Source organism: Anguilla anguilla, chromosome 7 (assembly GCF_013347855.1).
Source record: "Anguilla anguilla isolate fAngAng1 chromosome 7, fAngAng1.pri, whole genome shotgun sequence".
NCBI lineage: Eukaryota > Metazoa > Chordata > Actinopteri > Anguilliformes > Anguillidae > Anguilla > Anguilla anguilla.
This window is the reverse complement of record NC_049207.1, coordinates 18,410,379-18,424,945: the sequence shown is the minus strand read 5'-3', so window position 1 is coordinate 18,424,945 and position 14,567 is coordinate 18,410,379. Positions and strand designations below refer to the sequence as shown.

General features: G+C 49.7%; 1 protein-coding gene across 8 annotated transcripts in view; it reads left to right on the top strand.

Annotated features, from left to right (window-relative positions):
• ptpn12 (protein tyrosine phosphatase non-receptor type 12) overlaps positions 1–14,272 on the top strand; it is a 51,459-nt gene extending 37,187 nt beyond the window's left edge. Inside the window, exons 13-18 of one of the 8 annotated variants that reach the window (XM_035426193.1) lie at positions 2,842–3,575; positions 6,268–6,339; positions 10,614–10,708; positions 10,804–10,834; positions 11,732–11,845; positions 13,167–14,272. In XM_035426193.1, the coding sequence (XP_035282084.1) occupies positions 2,842–3,575; positions 6,268–6,339; positions 10,614–10,708; positions 10,804–10,834; positions 11,732–11,845; positions 13,167–13,228 (1,108 nt within the window). In that variant the 3' untranslated portion in view covers positions 13,229–14,272. Of the gene's footprint in view, positions 1–2,841; positions 3,651–6,267; positions 7,335–10,613; positions 10,709–10,803; positions 10,835–11,731; positions 11,846–13,166 lie in introns of those variants that run through there. The other 7 variants (XM_035426191.1, XM_035426194.1, XM_035426195.1 and 4 more) reach the window with 7 other exon arrangements.
• Positions 14,273–14,567: the final 295 nt, after the last annotated feature.

Below are 14,567 nucleotides of genomic sequence, written 5' to 3'. Positions count from 1 at the left end.
GTCGTGTCTCACAGCGTTTCCGGCGCTGATCGTGATTCATCCACAGCTTTTTGTGTGTGTGTGTCTGTGTGTGTGCGCTAGTGTCTGTGTGTGTGTGCTAGTGTCTGTGTGTTTCTGTGTGTGTGAGAGAGCAAGCGTCTCTGTGTCTGTCTCAGTCTGTATGTCTCTGTGTCTGTGTTGGTGCGTGTCTGTATGTGTGTGTGTGTGTGTGTGTGTTTGTTCATCTCTGTGTGTGAGCACTAGAGAGCATCTGTGGGAGTTCCACAGAGAGCTGTGTCAAGGTCGTGCTGTGAGTCATGGTAATCAGATATGCCAGGCCCACCCCGATGCCCTGGTGCCACACAAATTTCAGATGAGCTCATTCTCATGGTGCCGCGGCTGCCATGTTGGCTCTACAGGGGGCCGGCGCTCGTTCCGGTTTCCTGAAGAAGGATTGCTTTACGTATGGAAGCCCAGAATGCAGGAAGCGGGTCGGCTCGCTCTAACGCGCATCGTGCTCCTGACTGAGCCGGGATGTTTACGAGGGGCTTGTGAGTTATTGCGGAGTCAGAGGAAGATTTTCTCAGAAACCATCGAGCTCTGAGGGCACAGGGACCATCCGTCCACGCGGGAGGGGCGGGGCGAGGGAAAGAGACCGCAGAGCGCTCTGAGCGCAGAAGGGCGGAGTTTTCTCTGGTCCCCTGGGAACGGCAGCCTGTGCCGCGTCGCGCCCAGACCAGCGGTGCCGTCGGCGTGCCGAACGGGAGGGTCTGAGCCCAGAGGCAGCGCTAGCGCCTCGGCTCGCGCTCCGCGAGGCGGTTAGCATCGATCCCAGCGTTGGCCTGTGGATGACCTGCCGGGGTGCAGCACGGCCTTGTGGGATGCGGTGCGAAACACCGTACTCACCGGCGTGCGTCAGAAACCTCACATCCTGCTTACTCAGGGCCTGGGCTCCCGTACTGGGGATTAGGCAGTGTTACGCGCGCTGTGCTTACGTGCGCGTCTGTGGGTGTGTGTGTGTGAGAAAGAGGTGTGTGTGTGTGTGTGTGTGTGTGTGTCTCCGTCTTTCTGTCTGTGTGCGTGTGTATGAGAATGTGTCTGTGTATGTGTGAAAGTGTGTGTGTGAGAGAGGAAATGTCTATCTGTGTGCATGTGTCTGAGTGTGTACGAGAGAGTCTTTTGTGTGTGTGTGCGTGTGTGCATGCATGTATGCATGTATGCGTTTGTGTGTGTGTGTGTGTGTGTGTGTGTGTGTTTTGGCGGCAGCAGCAGCTGTGACCTCTGTCCTCTTGGCTGTGGCAGTATGGTGTGGGAGCCATATTCAGAAGCACTTGAAAGTGGGCCCTGATTTGATTTGGAGGAGATCCAGGGGAGAGCCTGCATTCCAACCCTCAAGGGGGGGTGTAGTGCTGAGGAGCGCTGTACTGGGGCTGACCAGTAGGAGGCGCTGCAGTTAAAGGGTCACTCAGCACACAGGACATTGTAAAGTGTGGCTGCTGAACTGGTATTCGTAACCACTGTAATATGTGTGTGATAGAAGGAAAACAATGTCCTACAAGTCTTTTAAAATGTATTTTTGCTTTATGGCCTGTAGGCTCTTCAGCTGTTACTTCCTGGGGGTTGGATTCTACTGCATACGAGCCAAACATTTTCAACAGGCTGTTTGTAAAATTACTGTACAAAATCTGTTTTGATAAAACATTGTAGTTGCCTTGTTAAAGTGTGCATGGCTATTATTTATTATTCTTTGACTGGCAGGTGGTGTGTGCACATGCAAACCTTGATATATAGTCAACATTTTTGATGCATCTGATTGAATGCTTAATTCCCCCTCTTGTCAAAGCCCGAGAGTGTCATATTTGGCCCCAGCTGCTTGCTGAATGGCCCTGACCAGCGCGTGGTTGTGTGCGTGTCGGTGCTGTGACTACGGCGCATTAAGGAGCACGAGCAGTGCGCACTCACACGCGCTGCCTGTCCAGGGCAGGTTGTGCCGCGGGTCTCAGGATGTGGGGGAGGCGGAGCTTGTGAGTTTGGCTTTTTCACCCGGCCCAGGGGATTTACCAGTTTCGGTCTGAGGGCGGAGTTTCCATCACCCGGCGTGTGGTTGACTTTCTCACACACAGGGTCTCACACCTCAGCATCCTGGGAGCCGTCGGAAAAAGAATCCGTTTTTTTCACTGCTGTTTTTTTTTTTTTTTTTTTTTTAAACGTTGCACAACCGCTGTAATGAGACAAAATGTAGAATTCCACGGAAAAGAGGGAGACTGATAGAGCTAATACCTGATGTAAACACAGAAGTGAGCGTGTCATTGGTTCGCCTGGGGAAATGAAGCTTAAACAACCGCTTGCAATTGTTAAGGTCTGTGGTGGAATCTGCCATCTGGTGGTGATGGGTGGTACAACATGATTGAGCTGAGCGCAGTGTGATTATTCTGTCTAGTCACTGCATTTTTTTTGTTTTTTCAGTTAATGACTTCATCTTATCGACTTCAGTCAAAATTATGTACTGTTAACATATATAAGGGGTCCCTGCCTAGGAGTCAAATAGGATATATAGGCAGCTAGTCTTTCTTTTAAAAAAAACTAAACATATTTACATTCATGTTCATAATTTTTTACTATCTCAAATGAAAGGGGCATTTTTTTTTTTTTACTTCTCTTTTGTATTCTTGCAGTGAAATGCTTTGGGCACACAGCTTGAAAGCTCTTTATGATTAAAATGATTATTTTTGTTCTTAACTTGAATATGGGGTTGTATTGAGGTTAAGGTCTTATTGTTTTTCTTTCTCTCTCTCTGTCTCCCTCTCTCTCTGTCTCCCTCTCTCTCCGTCTCCCTCTCTCTCTCCTCTCTCTCTCGTGCAGCGGTTGTCAGGTTGAAGGGGACGTAAAGGAGGAGATCCTGCAGCCCCCGGAGCCTCGCCCGGTCCCGCCCATCCTCACCCCGTCCCCGCCCTCCGCCTTCCCCACGGTGACCAACGTGCGGCAGGACAACGACCGCTACCACCCCAAGCCCGTGCTGCACGTGATGGCGTCGGGCCAGAACCCCGACCTCAACGAGAACTACAACAAGGCCCCGCCCGAGGGCGGGACCGGGGGCACGGGGACCTCCCCCTGCCCCTCCCCCGGCGAGGGCCTGGAGAAGAAGCTGGAGCGCAAGCTGAGCATCGAGATCAAGAAGGTGCCCCTGCAGGAGGGCCCGCGCAGCTTCGAGAGCAGCAACGCGCTGCACCGCAGCCACGCCTTCAAGGCCAAGCAGCACGCCGCCGGCTCCGCCCCCCCCGGCGAGGACTCGCGGGCCGACTGCCCCGCCCAGCCCGAGGGCGAGGAGGCGCCCCCCCGGCCCAACCACCTGCCCCTGCGGGACAAGGGCCAGGCGCCCTGGTCCCTCGCCGGCTCGCAGAAGTCCCGCTCGCCCTCGCCGGGCTCCGCCCTCGGCCCCGCCCCCAGGACTGCGCTCTGCTTCACCAACCCGCTGCACTCGGAGAACTCCGACTCGGAGGGCGAGGGCCGCGGACCGCCCTCGGGGGCCGCCTGGGACCCCAGCCGCGCGAGCAGCGTCTCCACCGCCAGCGGCACCGTGCTGGCGCCCTACCCCGGTGAGCCCCACCCCGCCAGGAAGGTCTCCTCCATGTCCATCGCCGGTCGGTCCTCCCCTCTGGACACGGCACCAAGTACGTGGGGCTCCTCTCAAACCCTCGCCCCCGGCTGGCTGGCTTTGGCCAGGCAGCCTGGGATAGCCCCGACCCCCTCCCCCCAGGCTGGTCACTGCCCCCGACCCCCCCCCCCCCAGGCACTGCCGCTCTTTCTCAGAGCGGGTAGGGGTAGGGTGACAGTAGGAACTCAAGCTATAAGGACAGGCCCCTGCACTCCTCACATACAGACACACACAGACACACACAGACACACACAGTACTGCATTGCCCTGCACTGGCCAGAGATTACTCAAGGACCTACCCCAGCTTCAGCAGGACTGTGCATTGTGTTCAGTTTAAGTGGAGATTATGTGGAGCAACTCTTTGCCCTCAAAAATGTTGAAACGCATCAATCCAGCTAATATAGAAAAATTTGACCGTTCAACTCAATTGACTGAATTGATTTGAAATATTTGCATATCTTAGCCACATATTTTAAGCGCAAATGCGTCTGTTGTGTTCTTTTGATCTTATATTTGCGTCAAACTTTGACTCGATCAAAAGACACAGCAAGATTCTTGCGCCTGTCATTGTCACCATAGTAACAAGTGGTGACTCAGCAGGCGTAAGACCGTTTTCTGTAGCGACGGGACCCGCCCACCCCCGGTCTCACCCCAAGGTGGATCGCAGTGCGGTCACATGCCTGGCGTTCATAGCCTGGGGAGATTCGTGGGGAGGCCTGTGGCTTAGTAATTTAGCGCTGTCGGATTCCAGGCCAGGCCAATGCCAAGACCCCCCCCCCCCCCCACTTTATCTCTGCCAATCGGCCCGCTTCTGACACACCACTGGTTACAGCAGCGGAGGGGGCGGGGCTACGGTTGAGATTAATTCATGAGAAATATTTGATGAAGTCTTTGTGTGTTGCATGAGTGAACTGTCTTTGCAAAGCGACGTGCTTTTGCAGGAGGGCATGCTGACGGAATGCAGTGCTGAGGGTGAATGTGGTGGGGGGGCGGTGCCGTTTCCCGGGCTCTGTGGTGCTCTGCTGCTGATTGGCTGAAATTCGGGGCATGTGCAGCTTTTCCGCCGGCTCGCGCGCGACGGGTGGAAATCGGGCTTTGGCCGCGCTCTTACCGCCGAAGCCCAGATTCGGCCTGCGTCTGTCCGGAGGGGAAACGGAGGGGGAGGGAAACGCGTCCCTGTTCCCTGCTCACAGACCTCCTGCTGTTCCACCTTTTTTTTGGCGTTTTTGTCCAGCGAGAGCGTTTGCTGATGATGTTCACCTTCGGTAGCGGGCTCCCCTGCGTCGGGCGACTCGTCTCTGCTGAATGTCTTTCATAAGCCACGTGTACCGCAGAGCTCCGCAGGAAGTGATATTTATGTTCTTATAGCTTATGAAAATAAGATTGCGCGAGATTAAGTGTTCTACCCGGTGAAAGCAATTAAAGCTCCCATTTCACTTTTGTGAATGTCATTGAGAATCTTTCACGTAGTTTATAACCATCGTCTTTGTGGAAGAACTGAAAGCCATTAGGAATAAGATTGATGATAAAGTACACAATACATGTTTTGCTGTGGAGTAATTTTTCATATTTTATTCCATTTTAATATTTTGTTTGAAGAAAACAGTGAGGGAAAAAAAAATCAGAGAAGAATAAGGACAAGTTTTACAATAGGATTAAGTAAGCTTCAATTTTTAGAGACATATCCTCAAGGTCCTCTTCAGAACAGATAAATATTTTGGATAAAACTGAACAGAGCAGTTCATACTGAAGCCTTCCCCGGCCCTCTGTTTGGTCTGTCAGTTGTCATAACCCCCCCCCCCCCCCCCCCCCCCACCGGATCTGGAGTGACCAAAAGGGGTATTAGCAGACTCCGCCTTCCATTCAAACCCGAGCGCATTGTTAGGGGGTGACGAGCGCGAGGCGGGGAGCTGCCGCGTGTGCGTCGTCTGGAATCGCAGCGGGAGCCCTCGCTGTGTCGCGCCGGGGGAAATCCCCCACGCAGCGTGAAGAAGGAAGTGAGACGGCCGTCAGGAAATGAGGAAGAGGAGGGCAGGGGAGGGTGCAGTCAGGAAAGAGTAAGAGTCAGAATAGGTGATTTAAGGAGGTGGGCAGGAGGGGGTGCAGTCAGGGTGGGGTAAGAGTCAGGTTAGGTGACGTAAGGAGGTGAGCGGGAGGGGTGCAGTCAGGTAATGGTTCGAGTGGGAGCCGCAGGAGTAGGCTGCATGTGTGAGTAATAAGCGATCACTTTGGGGGGAAATTATTGCGCAGTTCCTCTGCCTGTGGGTAAGATGTGGAAATGCCTGCACCGACATGGGGGGGAATGCTTTGGTCAAAAACTATTACAGCTGTCCCTTTTCCGCTTCAGTTTCTTTTGTTTCTCTGGGGAAGTGAACCCGTTTGCCTTGGTGCTTTGATTTGAGCTTTTTGATTGGCTCGATGCCTTGATTTGGGCTGTTTGATTGGCTTCTGTTTTGATTTGAGCTTTTTGATTGGCTCGATGCCTTGATTTAAGCTTTTTGATTGGCTTGCACGTGCAGGGTAGCATGGTGATGGGGTTGCTGGGCAGACCCGCTGCTCTCTGACTTGCGCACCTCGGGCTTGGTGCCACACTTGCTCTCTGGACGGTAACACCTGGTCTTTGTCCGATTCAGACTGTGACGAGACTGAAGATTCCCCTCCCCCTCTGCCCGTGAGAACCCCAGAGTCGTTCTGTCTGGCCTCAGGTGCGTTCTGTCTGGCCTCCTCCTCCCGACCTGTCGACCTGTCCACTCACTGGCCACTAGAGGGCGCCAAGAACAGCTCTTCAGACCTTTGAACCTGGGATTTGGGTTTGCCTTTTGTGTTCTTCTTTGATCTAATGAATGGAAATTTTCCAGATTTTCAAAAGTGAATCTGAGCCACTGGAAAAAGTACACCCAGCATTAAAAAGTACATAGCCACAGCATTAAATTACATCCCTGATTTCCTGCTAGTAAAAGTCTCTGTTGATTTTAAAAGTGACCCCTCCTGTCATTCAAGAAGTTGGATGCTAAAGGTTGCTGGCCTCTTTTTGGGTCAGCATTTTGAGAGCTACTACTGACTTGAAGCCCTCCCACACTCATTTATCACCCTGTAATTAATATACAGTGCAAATCTACAGATGTACAGTGTTTATGAGGGTAGATGCAATGTTTGTGAATGAAAAGTTGGACTTGCAGTTACACAAATATTTGCCTCTTGTGGAAATAACCTTAACCCTTTATCAGAAGTGTCCAATAAAATACATTCCAACCGGTGAAAATTAAATTTTATATACTGCTAGTAGTGCCTTCTGATAAAAATGTACATTTCTTTCTGACTATATTTCAGCAGCACAGGTGTTCATGGGTAATGTAGTTTTAATGAAATTGCAGTAGATTACATAAGGTGGTTCATTGGAACCATGCCTCCAACGCTGTAATTTTCCAACGATGGCAATCATCAGCGGGTAATTGAGATTGTATTTGACCGTAGTTCTGTATCTGTGTCGCGTTGAGCTTTTGCCTTGGATGAGGGGTTTGATTTGTCGGAAGCCGTTTGCAGGCGGGCGGGGCGGAGCCTGTAACTGCACCCTCCGTTGCAGACGTTAGCCTGAGGAAGCCCGCGGCGGGGTGAAGAGAGCAGTGTTTGCAGTGATGGGCTTTCAGTTCCATTACATTTCACTGAGAGAGCGTGTCCCTGCTACAGTGCGGGCTGTGTGGTGATTTATTTCCAATGAAGTATGCTGTGATGTGAATGCAGAGACAGCGGACTTTTAGATGATTTTATTTAAATTTTTTAAGGGCTGTTGTTTTGCATCAGTCATATTTGAACAGCTGAGGTTTGTTTATTTATGTATTTCTTTAATTATTTACTAATTCACTTATTTTTAGAATTGTACAGCTGCAGTTATTAACGTGGGGTCAGTTGTGCACACAGGCACATTATCCAGTGTGGCCACAGCGCGTCTGAGGGAGATGCGTGCTTCCCTGTGCTAATGAGGCCGGGCTGGGCTGGGCCGGCGCCTGTTGGGCTTCATTACGGCAGCGACGGAGGCTCGTAGCGTGGAAACGGAAACCCCGCCTCCCTCCTCCAGGCCGGCCCGCGCAGCTGTGACCGCGGCGGATGCTAATAGGCCGTTTGAGCAGTCGAGGCTCGGAGCGAGCGGGCCCTAATTAGCTGCTCGTTTGCAGATGGATGCTCGGGGAGCGGGTTGTGGCTGCTCCGTGTACGGGGAGACCGCGTACTGCTGAGGTGAGGTGAGGTGAGGTGATGTCACCGTCCTCTGGGACGCAGGTGGTGTCTAGCGCCTGACTGACGAGCTGTCTGGCTCTGAGTGACAGCCGTTACGCACAGGGCCGCGCTGGTTTGTGGTGAACGGGTGACCTCTCTCCCCGCTTCCATGCTTGATCTGCTGTGCCTTAAGACCTAAAGCTCTTGGTTAGCACATGACATGATGTCACCATGTATTCCATCCAGGACCTGAGATTCACCCAAAAATTCCCATCGGTCAGGCTGTGAGGGAGAAACCCTAACACAGTAGCGAGAAAAAACTCCCCGATTGGGAAAGAATCTCAGGAGAAACCCAGCTATTGAGCGGGAGGGGGGGGTCAACATGCACAGTAAGTCTAGTCTCTGTGCCAAACAGAACAAAAAGATAAACACTTGTATAGAAGCTCCATCCAGCTGCTATACAGTCCTCCTCAGCCACCAGTGTGTAAGCTCTAACGGCTAAGGCAGCCACTACTGTGAGCCCTCCTACTGGAACCCCTACCTGATTTCAATTAATGTTCTAACCCTGCAGGGCTAACTGACCATGCATTCATGGACTAGGCTAAGCTACCTTCCTGCCTCTGTGCCATAGTCCAGAACAATGAGCTGGGCTGGGCTGCCAAGCGAATGTGTGGTCCTGCTGGCTTGAGGGGCAGTACTGCTAGGATGCCTGGCACACTCAGCTGTCCAGACATCCGTATCCAACTGCCTAAACTCCATGATTCAACTTGACGATACATCAGTTTTCAGCGTGCCTGAACCACCTCCCTCTGTAGCCACTCTCCCAGACTAAACAGATGGTAATCTAGGCATGTTTGGTCATAAATTCAGGATTGTTGCTGTTATGATTCCTTTAGCATAATACTTTTGCAGTGCATTTGCAGTCAGCGGTGTACGAATGCTTGATAAGCAAATTCATTGAAATGCGCCAGTTGGAGAGTTCTTGAATGGCACAATAGTGAGCTTACCCTGTTGTTGTGGAGGCTCTCTGTATAAGAGCAGCATAAGCCACAAAACATTGCTGTTTTAATTCTGTGGGGGCTCTAATTATCCAATTCTGACCACACTGGCAGGATACGGTTTGCTTCTTCACCCTACCTTGGTTAGAGGGGTTCAAACCGTGGTCAGCCGCCAGCGAGCTGCCTTTTAGTGCTGAACCAGCCAATCGCAGAATACGAGGGTGATAACATTTGAGCCAATCAGGGTGCGACTTGAGGACCACTTGCATTTCTGCGTGAAGTAAATGATGTAGATGAAGTAGTCATTTCTGTTTTCAAGAAAAAAAAAACCTTTTCAAAAACAAATTGCTCTAAAAAAGAAAGAAATCTATTTAATTTGCAGGCTTTGTGCATGGTTTAGATGACACAGTTGTGTATAATGCTACTGTCAATGGGGCCTTCTCTTCAGTTACTCTCACATTAGTGATAATTATTTGATTTGAAGAGGGTGAGTGAGCAAAGATTGATGTAAACTCCTTTTGGATATTTTTTTAATGTAACATTCTCAGTATTGTGACGATTTGGCTGAATTGACTGCAGTGTGTTTATTTTGCTTTCATACTGGATAGGGCTCATTGGTCTGGCTTTGCTTGGCTTGTCTTGTTGTTTAAAGGTAGTGTGTCCTGAGGATCTGTGGATCCCTGGTCATTTGAGTGTGTTGGGTTGGTGTGTAGAGGCATTGGACCTCATTCACCAAACATGCGCACAATCAAATTTCCACACAAAATCTGAATTTCTTCTTTGGTAAGATCAAAATATAGGCTATGTGTTTGGAAACTCATCGTAAGTCATCTTAAGTAGTTACAGAACTAATGTTAACAACAAATGTTTATCAATACAATTATTATATTACTATGATGTATTAATAGTAATTGTGCTATTTATTTTAATTGTATTAACTAATCTGAAGCTTTTCATTTCAATTTCTGTTTAGCTTTATTTTGTTTTAAGAGAGCAGGTTTGCTTGTTTTAGTTGAGTTTTCTATTTTTCTTTTTTTTTTGGTGCACTTTACAACTTTTGTTTTGTTTTTACAAAAATAGCCTTGTTGGAACATGTGCAATTCATGTAGTTTGTTGATAACAGTGATCTACGATTATTGGTAATGATATAATAATATATATAAGACCCACAAGCGCCTATTATGGGATTGCTGGGGTGTTTCCTTATGGATATCAATATGAACAGACACGCGCAATCAATTTACAAACAATTGGCATTCCGGCTCTGATACACCTGGTATATGCACAGAATCGAAGATCTGCATGTTTCATGAATCCCACGTTGGCTTTTCATAGGAACTTTTATTAAGAACAGATAGAAGAATTTAAGAAAAGTTTTGTGAATGAGGCCCATTGAGTGTTTTGGATCAGGTTGATCCATCCATCCATCCATTATCTATACCCGCTTTTCCTGGGTAGGGTCGTGGGGGGTGCTTGAGCCTTTCCCAGTGTGCACTGGGCGAGCGGCAGGAAGGTCAGGGTGATGTTATTCCGTTATGTAATGCGCTCTGTGGTATATCCTTCCGCGGTGCAGTGTAAGGTGCAGAGTGGGGAGCCCCTGGGGAGTTTCCCGCTCCTCAGTCCACTGCCAGAGTCCATTGTAACATGAAGGAGCCTGGAGTTCCTGCACCTGTGTGGGATATGACCTTCTCAATGTGCATTATCCTACAAAACCCCCCCCCCCCCACCTCCCCCCCGGTGCTAACTCTGCCCCTGTTTTCTGTCTAAAGAAGACTCTTCGGATCAGAAGGCCTCGGGGTCGGGGAGTTCAGCGGATTGGAGCGGCTCTCCGGACTGCCTGGGAACGGGGGCGGAGTCTCCCCAGGTGAGGACGTCTTACATCAGCCTCTCGCCTTAAATCAGGAAACGAAGCCCGCCGTAACCTCTCTCTCCCTTCTCCCCCCCCGCCCCCCTCCACAGGGTGCGATGCCCCCCAGGAGCGCTGAGAATGGTAGGTCACCCGGCCGGCCGCTGGGGTCATGTGACCTGGCGCGCCTCCTCGTGCGGGGCGGCGGCGGCGGCGGGGCCGTTTAGCGGGAGAGCCCGCGCGGCGTTTGCGAAGGCGGGCGGGAGCTCTCTGAAGTCAGCCCGCGCCCTCTCGTTTGTCAATTAAAAGCGCCGCGGCGGTTCAGCATGCAAACGGTGCTCCGCTATGCCGTTTGATGTCGGAGGAGAGAATATCATTAACGGACGGGAGCGCGGTGGGAGAGTGGCCTGCGTGCGAGTGTTGACCTCCCCCTTTGTAACCAGAGGGAGAGGTTGGGGGGGGACTGGGGGGGTGGCGTTCCCACCCTCACTTCTGCCACGGCCCGTGCCTCTGAAATGCAAAGCGGCATCGCACAAACGCGGCACAAATAATTAATCTGATCGCCCTCTGAGATCGCTGTGAAAATGAATCATTCATATCATTAAAAGCGGCTAAAAAGCCCAGTCTGGAATACCCATCGCAGGAGATGCACGCGGTGTGTGTGTGTGCACGCATTTGTGTGTGTGTACACTTGTGCGTGCGCCAGAAACAAATAACATTTCTCTGTGCAGCTTGTTAGTCATTTCAAATTGGAAAATGAACACGTGTGATGGCTCTGTGAAACACAGAAGAGCAAACGGGGAGAACTCATACGTCTCCCAGCGGGCAGAAACGCGAACGTCTATATACCGATCCTTCTTAAATATGGTTCTTTAAAGTAAATCATCCTGGATTTGGGGTGCTTTATGGGTAGATTACATAAATGTACGAGTAGAGCAAATATTAATCCCAGTTAGAGTGCCACTGGACAGCAGCCTACTTTCAGGCTTTTCCTGAAGCCTGTAGAATTGTCCTCCAGTGACACCTTGCTGTTTTTCCTAGATGACCCAGGAGATGGAGAGAACAGGAAGAAGGCCCCCGCCCCAGGGGAAGATGGGAACACTGCCAATGCACGACCGGACACCGCGGACGACGCCGAGGGTGCCTCAGAGCTAGGTGAGCTCCTCTCCAGGGCTGCTGAAGGGGCCTTACCTCTCTGAGGCTCTCTGCCAGGTCCTTCTCATATGCTAGGGCAGAGACTGAGGAGAATGTTTCTGAAGGTAAACCTGCTGTGCATACTCATGCGCTTGGTAGTATGTTCTGCCAGGCACATCCGTGAGGATGCATTGCCATGTATGTGAGTTGAATACACAGTATCAATAAAATAATTTAAATCTTGGCAGTATGATATGGATAGTCCAGTTGGTTACATAATTCCATAATTTTCTTACCCACCTTTGGGGAGTTGTTTTTTTCCCCCTGAAATTCTATGTCAGTGTTCTGGAACTCAGCATTTGAATGTCCAGTTAAGAACATTCTAATCACATATTTGCAATCTTACACCTTGGGTCAATTCCTCATGCCTTCCTTGCAAATGAGATTTGGATTCTGTATTGACCTGCCTAGTGAAGTAAACATAAAATAAACCCAGAACTGAGATGGGAAGTTCTTTGCTTTCATTTCATTGCAAAGTTCTCCTGTAAACATGCATTTCAGCTCTGGGAGCACTTTTTATTTTTTTTTAAATGAGAACTGACGGTCCTTTCATATTTTTTGCTTTATTCGGGTGGGTAGAAAGCAGAGAGGGTAACAGATAGAGAAGAGGTCACAGCTCAGAAGCTGCCACCGCAGGGGGGACTGAACCACTGCCCACCGGGGGGGGACTGAACCACTGCCCACGCGGGGGGGGGGGGGGGGCTGTATATGCCTTGAGATTGGGCCGCCCTACCGACTGCGCCACGCCTCAGCTTCAGGAGCGTTTCTCAGAGCAGGACGATGCGCGGGGGTTTGACTCCATCGGCGGCGGCGAAAAGCGTTTACAGCTTTTACAATTTGCAACGCGGCGTTCCCGGGCTCGTAGCTGTAGGCAGTCTCGACAAACCCCTACGCCGCTTAACAAAGTTCAGCTGACAGACGCGCTCTTGACAAATTGGTACCTTCAGCGCGAGAACGAAGGAGCAGGGAGAGAGAGAGAGAGAGAGCGGAGTGAATCACAAAGCTGCCGCGCGCAGCCCGACTGCTCGATTGAAAAGTCAGATTTGGATCTTGCTTAAGTAATGAAAACAAGTGCCGTTTTATATTTGATACCCTCCACCCCCCACCTCCAACGCAAGCCACAGAGAGTCTGTGAGCAGACTGAAGCTGCTCACCAGAGTTTAAAGCTAGGCTGCTTATAGGCTCTTTACGCTCTTAAGTTACTGTTTGTGCCCGTTGGGAGATGTACGGGTACTCCATTTTTCACCGAGGTCTCCCCATTTGCTGTTTCTGTGTTTTGCAGGATTCAGCAAGCGCTGCACGAAGCCCAAAGGTCCCCGGGACCCCCCAACGAAATGGACATGATAGCTACAGACCGCACCCCCCCACCCCCCTTCTCCTCCCCCATCGCCCTACAGACCTGGAGAAGGCGTCCCTTTCCTTAAAGTGCCACTGTATATGGAGGAATAGACTGTACTCTTCACCCTTTCAAACACAGCCCCCCCTTTCCGACTAACACAACCTTTTAAAGCAATGTAGATAATCTCCATCATGCAATGGTACACACTCTACTGTATTTGTACTTTTTGCCAGGGGTTCTGTATTCTGGTGCTAATTACTCTCTTTGCTGGGACCATTAACCTGCCTTAGTCTCTTAAAGGATTACTGATGGATTTTTTTAAACTCAAGAGAAACGGCTTTTCTTCCTCTGCTGCAGTACGTTTAGACTTGTATCATTACAATACAGTAAGACACGTATTAATAGGGGCAGTGGACTACTGTTTTTATTTTATTTTTTTTGTTTGTTTTTTTTTCTCCTCTAACTTCTCGATAGCTATATATGCAGTGTTTTATTAATGTACAGGGCAAGTAGGTATATAATTTGACAAATTTGCTGTCGCTAAGTATTCGTATTAACAGAAGATGTAAGAAGTTTCTGCATGATCCGACACCCTTGTGTAACTTCCATTGTAAATTATTTGCCCTCCTGTTTCTAGATAATATTTCAGGGTTTTTTTTAATTATTATTTTATTTGATTTTTTTTTTCCTTTAAAAAAAAAAAAAAAGAAAAAAAAAAAGAAACAAAGCAAAAAGACAAAATGGCTGGAACCGCAGTCACCAGCCGCTGAAATGGCACGGGCTCAAGATTGTAATAATACTTTTTTGTAAATTTTATTGTAAAGGTTATTTTTCTATGATATGCTGTTTTATTCCTGGCCCATACTCGGCTGTACCTCTCGCCTTGGAGCCTGCCTGTGCCTTTTGGAGAATCTGCCCCTCGTTCCAGCTCGCACGCGCACACACCACCGCGGCCGAGCCTCTGGAACCTCTCTCAACAAACCCTACCACACAGACCTGTTTGTATGTTACAGAAATCAATCGACTTGTCAGTAAAAGAAAAAGAAAAAGACCAGATTGTACTTTGTTTCCTTCGCCTCCATTGCCGTATTGAAAAATTTTAACCCCATTGAAACTATGGGGGGGTGAAGCAGTGTTGGTTTGTAGGAAATCATGTTATGTTTGAGTAGTACACTTCACCTGGTTGTTGGCTCAGTGTTTGGGTCAATACATTTGTTTCACTGTTGCTCTGAAAATGCATTTTCCAACTGTGCATTTGATTAATTTAGTCTACGTATGGTTGAAGGTATAGCGGAGACTTCAATACCTGACAATGATCGACCCACTGCAGCTGTATTGCAGTGC